The sequence below is a fragment of the Phalangium opilio genome, unplaced genomic scaffold, assembly GCF_054372755.1.
Source record: "Phalangium opilio isolate 3A_F unplaced genomic scaffold, DU_Popi_V2 ptg000031l_1, whole genome shotgun sequence".
Lineage (NCBI taxonomy): Eukaryota > Metazoa > Arthropoda > Arachnida > Opiliones > Phalangiidae > Phalangium > Phalangium opilio.
In genome coordinates this window covers 8191392-8198393 of record NW_028324158.1, presented here as the reverse complement: position 1 = coordinate 8198393, position 7002 = coordinate 8191392, and the positions used below count along the sequence as shown (strand labels likewise).

At 35.2% G+C, this 7002-nt stretch overlaps 1 protein-coding gene across 1 annotated transcript; it reads left to right on the top strand.

The window, feature by feature from the left end:
• Positions 1–897: 897 nt before the first annotated feature.
• LOC149690402 (nose resistant to fluoxetine protein 6-like) lies at positions 898–6665 on the top strand. Its single transcript, XM_089870427.1, has 15 exons — positions 898–1195; positions 2974–3209; positions 3284–3401; positions 3557–3644; positions 3780–3880; positions 3973–4149; positions 4269–4362; positions 4714–4803; positions 4998–5124; positions 5221–5300; positions 5365–5487; positions 5557–5677; positions 5874–6060; positions 6122–6264; positions 6333–6665. Exons 1-15 carry the CDS (start codon positions 898–900, stop codon positions 6600–6602), a joined length of 2253 nt encoding a protein of 750 aa, XP_089726553.1. The 3' UTR covers positions 6603–6665.
• The last annotated feature ends 337 nt before the right edge of the window (positions 6666–7002 follow it).

Below are 7002 nucleotides of genomic sequence, written 5' to 3'. Positions count from 1 at the left end.
CTACGAAAATTGGGCCTGCCTTTGAGTGTAGGGCGGCCATTTTATGAGGGTTTTCTCTATGGGCAAATAGCATTGGTGACGTAGCCATTACCCCCTCTGAAATAGCTCTATAGATTCTAATATAAATTTATAAGTTATCACAAATTCATGAGATATGTTAAATAAGTCAGAGTCTGACACTACCTATACTTTGAAATGCTAGAGACTTACAGCTCGAGCTAGTTCGAGAAAGACTCGAAAACTGACTGAACTCGGTTTTGCAGTCCATCTTCCTATTTAGTCTGTACTAAGCCTTTGATAACGCCTCACCAGACGTCGCATTACGAGAATCTATGACCTACGTCAATAGCCCCTTCCAAAAAGTTTTGAAAAAATGTTCTTAGTCGGAGTCAGTTCAGTTCTTCCTACAAACAGGGAGTAGTTTCCCCGCATAGCCTAGTTCACAACCTAGATATGACGTTTTTTACCTCCAAGTGCGCATGCGCGAAGAACTTAAACAACAAGATGCACAAGGCAGTCAAACTTTTTGGAAGGGGCTATTCGTGACAATATCTCATTAACCAATGACAAAGTTATGGAACACATCTCGTGAAAATGTAAATTACCAACGCAATGGTAACTCATGCAAAATTCACGCATGCCCACTAGAGATTTATTTGATGGAAGATAAATTTGAAATAAGTCCTCCCCCCCCCCGCTAACACATAACACATTTAAAGTCTTAAACCAGACTGATAATAGATTTCGGGTGGGTAAGAAACACGTTACGGATTTTAAGAATAAATTAAAGACTAAAAAAATAGTCGTAAATTTAATAACCTTGTCTATCTCTAGTGAAAGTATCTTTAATCGGCGCTTTCTTGTCAGTTCTGACCCGGACTATAGCTAGCGAAGGAGATGGCTCCGATAGCGTTAATGACCGCCTTTATGGTGTTAACTCTGTGTCCGAAATCTTTGCAAGCGATTAAACTGAATGATTTGAAAGAACCCATTACTGAGAAGAGCGAAGAAGAGGCATTTCGGAAATTATTGGAAATTGAGAGCAACGCAAAATCGGGTATCGAAAACCTCATCAGACAAATACTGCCCACCGTCTTGAGACTCAGTTCAGAATTGGAGCTAAGCGGAAAATGTATGGGGTCCATGTTGAAACTGGTGACTGCTCTCAGAGAAATGAAACTATGGGCCTTTCGGAGTAAGTCTGGATTTATGTATATTGTTTGGGTTGTTTGCAGCGTTTGAGAGGTTTTTGGGTTTTCGAAAAAAATCAGATAGTAAACTCTTTCCCGATGCATTCAAGTTATCTTCATAATCATTATAGCATCAGTTTATCATGCCTCAAGGCATGATAAACTTATGATTATAGGAATTGCGAAAAATATGGGTTAGATCGGGATTAAGTCTTCTTTTGAATTGTTTTGGAATTGTGTGAGAGAGTTGATAGATCGGGCGATCGGGAGGGAGTTGGTTGACAACTTATTCAAATTATCGCCAGAAATATGTTCAAAATCACAGGAATATTTTAATTTTAATTATCATTATAAATATTTGAAATTATTCAAATTTTGGGGATTCGTGATACGTAATCTTGAAATGTTTTGAAAAAATCATAGACGGATAATCAGGGAGTTTTAATGGAAATTCTTTGAAAATCATTAAATTTTGGTTATTTACGAAGAGATACATGGGAATTGATTGGAAATCATATACGGAATAAATTTGGGAATTGATTCTAATATTTTAAAGGTTTTTACAATATTTGGGAATTGATTGAAATATGGTCTTTAAAATATTTGAGAATTGATTGAAATATGGTCTTTAAAATATTTGAGAATTGATTGAAATTGAAATATTTTGAAGGTCTTTATAATATTCAGGAATTGATTGAAATATTTTGAAGGTCTTTATAATATTCAGGAATTGATTGAAATATTTTGAAGGTCTTTATAATATTCAGGAATTGATTGAAATATTTTGAAGGTCTTTATAATATTCAGGAATTGATTGAAATATTTTGAAGGTCTTTATAATATTCAGGAATTGATTGAAATATTTTGAAGGTCTTTATAATATTCAGGAATTGATTGAAATATTTTGAAGGTCTTTATAATATTCAGGAATTGATTGAAATATTTTGAAGGTCTTTATAATATTCTGGAATTGATTGAAATATTTTGAAGGTCTTTATAATATTCGGGAATTGATTGAAATATTTTGAAGGTCTTTATAATATTCAGGAATTGATTGAAATATTTTGAAGGTCTTTATAATATTCAGGAATTGATTGAAATATTTTGAAGGTCTTTATAATATTCAGGAATTGATTGAAATATTTTGAAGGGCTTTATAATATTCAGGAATTGATTGAAATATTTTGAAGGTCTTTATAATATTTAGGAATTGATTGAAATATTTTGAAGGTCTTTAAAATTTCATGCTGGGAATTCAGCTAATAATTTGGGATTATTAATTAACTGGGAATTAAGAGAATATGAGTTTAATTTTATAAAACCGAGATGTTATGGTGACAATTTGAATGAACATTGGCAGTTTAATCATAAAATCATAAGATATGTCCATAAGTTTGCCACTGGTTTCTGAGAGCTTGTTATGAAGTGTCTTAGGCGAAACGTCATATATTTTCGTAAATCGACGAATGATGAGGCGCTGTCTGTCAAAGGCATAACGAACTATAGTTAGTGCCAGACTTATGGAACATATCTTATAAACTTATGATTAAATGGATAAAGTAGCACTTAATTTCGAACACAAAAAGGTTTCGATGGCTTTAAAATAAGAGTGATAATTAACCACAATAAGTTAGCATTCATATACTTTAAAAAATTCATTTCAATATAAAACCCATTAGCTAGAGTTTTAAAAAGAGTTATTGTGGTACTGTACTTTCTCCTACAGCCCCTTCTGATAAGCGTTGACTAATTAGGCCTAATTTTCATATACTAATTCCTAAAGTGGTTGATTCGAGTGGAGTACCCGTTGGAGGTGTACTCGCTGGAGCCTCATCCGCGTTCGGTTCATACCATCAATGCTTAGACGTCGTGGTTCCTCAAGAAGAATACGTCAAAAGTCCACCCACAGTGGGACAGTACTGTCTAGCAAATCTAAGAACACCCTTGCCGCCACGAGTCGGATGGCAAGAACTGTTCAAACCGATATTTTTACATCACAACGCCACTTTCAAGACAGAAGTAAGTTTACACGGCACGAAACACATTAATCCATAATACTCGACCAAAATAACTATAGTAAACCTTTTCAATAGCTTATGAACTTCATAAGTGAAAAGTATCTATTCCTAAGTTACGACATTGGCATCAGAATTGGAATTTGCGTGCCATCGTCGTGCAGTAAAAATGAAATCAATGATATGATAAAATTAAGTCAGTATTTGCTTTTTTAGTGTTTGCAATGCCACGTCATCGTTTGAAAATATTGAACGTTGTCAAATTTTCTCAATGTGCACACCAAATATTTCGAACAATGATGTGGCTTTTGAAAAATGTACTTTTCAACAATTTATAATTTTAAAACAAAGTGGGTTCAAAAATCGGACTTTACGCTGATATCGATTCTTGCGAGGTCAAAGAGAGTTTGAAATTGGATAAAACACAAACAGCAATATTGTAAGTATTGCAGTATTTTCTAAAGGTTAGATGTTACCTTAATTATGACGTCCCAAATTTACATTACAATTATATTAAAAATCATCATTAACGTTTGGGGTTGATTTGTATTAAATTTGAGTATTAATTTTTCAGGATTGTTCTGAGTTCTTTCATCGTTGTATGTATATTCGCCACTATATATATAGAAGTCAAAGCCCATTATTGTGGAAGGAGTGCCTATGATCACGAGAAAAGTAAAGTGATAACGTATTTCTCTCTGTGTTGGGCACTTTTGAATGTTACGAAAGTGTCCGAGACCTTCTTTTCAATCGTTTCATCCTCACAGAAAGTTATTTGTACCGATCGATGTTGGCCTTTTCGATTGTGGTCAACTTTAAGAATTTGATGGCAATCAAACCTTCGCAAAAACGATCCTTAGACTGCATGAATGGTATGCGGTATCTATCGTGCACGTGGGTTATATTGGGTCACACCTATCTAGTTTACGACATACACATGTTCCGTAAGTATTTATAAAAAAGATCTGGCAAAAATAAAACTGTTTGTATATCTCTTATGCTGGTCAGACTGTGATAACAATTAGGCCTAATGATAAGTAAATTAATTTATATAACTTCGTAGGAGAATTGGTTAACTTCCAAACGATGTTGAAGGACTTTTTTCTCTCAGCAATTACGAATGGTTTTCTATCCGTCGAATCATTTTTGTTTATAACGTAATATTTTCAAAATAAATTTTTAAGTTTAACCGCAAGGTTATAAGATATGTTCCATAAGTATGACACTACCTATACTTCGTAATGCAAAGACTTACAGCTCGATCTAGTTCGAGAACGACAAGGGAGAATTGAAGTCCTACACTCGGTGGTTAATTTTGCAGTTCATCTTCCTATTAAGTCTGTACTAAGCCTTTGACAGCGCCCCACCAGGCGTCGCTTTACCTCGAATCTATGACGTGTCACCTACGTCATTTCATGAAAATCTTATGGAACATATCTTATGAACTTATGGTTTAACGGAGAGGGAAGCTTAGCACAGATTCAATTCAACCGTGTTTCTTTTAACAGTTCAACTTTGTTGTCATATACTGTTGTAAAACATTACGACTCGAGTCAAAATTACAATCCCATATTGGGAATTTTACGCAGAATGTGGAGGTAAATCACAAATTTTCTATGCTAGCGTAATTAAAGACCACTCAGTTGTACATCTAATTAATATAATCTAAAAGGATGGCACAATTAAACTAGACATTTCTTTAAAAATGGATCTCAGACAATCAACAAACATTTCGGGCGCGAAGAAAATTTTTGGACGTTTAATTTAATGTCAAACAATTTAAATATTTTAGATTGCTACCGGCAATTATGCTAATCACCGGTTTGGTTTTCTTGCTGCCTTTTGTTACTTCCGGCCCCGATTACAAAGAAATGGTCGACAGTCAAATTGAGAATTGTAGAGAATATTGGTGGGCAAATGTAATTTACATCGCGAATTTCCTACCGCTGAACAAAAGTGTACGAGATAATTTTTAAGGAAAAGCCAACATTGTAATTAAAACATCCTCTTTTCAGTGTGTCCCGCATGTTTGGTACATTGCAGTTGATATGCAGTTCTTCATTGTCGGTGTAGTATACTTTCTTATACTGTTCAGGTAAATATTAACTTTGCAAAGGATTCTACAACCTATTAAATGATATGTTAACAACACACTGTAGGAAACAAATATATGGCAAGATATTTCTATTGAGCGCTATTGTCATATCAGTTATAGCCAGCGGAGCTGTTACCTACGTCATGAAGTATCCGCCCAGCCTGTTAATAAGATATTCAAACTTGAAGTAACTGAATATATACCTTGGATTCTGATTAATTCCATAAATTGAATCAATCAACTCTTTAAATTCTAGTTTCTTGGCTCAATACGCTGTAAACGTATATCAACAACCACACGTACATCTCGGAAACTATGCCGTTGGTCTGTTACTGGGGACATACTTAGCCAGATTCCCAAAGGTCAAACTATCTCAAGTAAGTATTTAACTTTTATCCTGAGCCTGTGTCTTAGGACCATGTATAAGGGTAGATGACGTTTTGTCTTAGATCGGTCTCACATGACTAAATTTATGTAGGGCTAACTCAAACTGCCACATGAATTAACCACGAATATTCGTCTTTAAGAGACCACAGCTATGTTTTACTTTTGAGATATAATATATTTAAATAGTGGACTTGTATCGTCGGTTGGACAGTGGCGATCTTAAGTAGTTTAGCCATCGTCTACGCCGTGTACCCTTGGAATAACCAAGCAGACTACACGATGGTCGAGGCAATCGCCTACTCTGCCGCGCAAAGGACATCGTGGGGTCTATGTTTGGGGTGGCTGGTACTGGCATGCTATGCTGGAAAGGGTGGTAATTAAAATGGTTGTATAGACTGACTTCCGTAAGTAGTCAAATATGTTTTTCGTTTCAGGCTACGTTCACAAAATTTTGAGCTGGCCAGGGTTTCAGCCACTGGTTAAGCTAACGTACTTGATTTACTTGGTGCATCTGTTGGTCATTTATGCGTTTTGTTTCTCCAGACAAGGACCTCAAGACTTCTCAAACAGCACTCACGTAAGTTAAACCAGAAGTGGCTATATCGGGATGCCAACGATAAATTAACGTGACTTTTATCACTCAAGGTTTTCAACTTTTTTGGAATTTTATGCGTTAGCCACATATTGGCGGCCATTTTAAGGCTATTCTACGAAGCTCCATGCATCGAAATGGAAAGAATCTTTTGCTCATGGCTCCAGTCTAAACCGCAACCTAAGAGAAGCAAAAATATTGAATGTCACACTGAGAGGAAACCCTCGATGAAAATGATCATTAACGATGAAAACGATTTGAAGAAGGTCCCGATTCCAGATAATAACGAAATTAAAAATGGCGAATTCAATACATATATCTAACCAAAACATTCAGGTCATTAAGCTAATTGTAAAATTTTAATTTGAAGCAAATAAAGTACTCATTTTCACGGCGCATAAAATCTTTGTTAATATGTATTTTATTATCCTATCTCTTTAAAAACTAACGTCTTCAGTACACCTTGGTAATGCCACACACGAATATAAACCAGCTTCAAACGATAGAATTCAATGTGATTGGCTCTTTTACAAAATATAAGGGAAGGCGACAAAAGTAGCCCGTTATTTTTCACACTTCTAGAAGTTAAAGGGATAAACAACGCGATATATATAGGGGCGTGTCAAGAACTTTGTTTTGAAGAAGAGGCGTTACTATTTCCTGGAGTAGTGATTGGGCAATGTCACGTGACTTTAAGCGTGTTCCACGACTCGGCGGATAGAT

Excerpts from the sequence above, each read along its gene's own strand:
- LOC149690402 (XM_089870427.1), top strand. The coding sequence starts at position 898 with ATGGCTCCGATAGCGTTAATGACCGCCTTTATGGTGTTAACTCTGTGT. Across the intron at positions 4,363-4,713 it reads GAATCATTTTTGTTTATAAC|TTCAACTTTGTTGTCATATA; the intron begins GTAATATTTTCA and ends TTCTTTTAACAG. Across the intron at positions 6,061-6,121 it reads ATGCTATGCTGGAAAGGGTG|GCTACGTTCACAAAATTTTG; the intron begins GTAATTAAAATG and ends TTTTCGTTTCAG.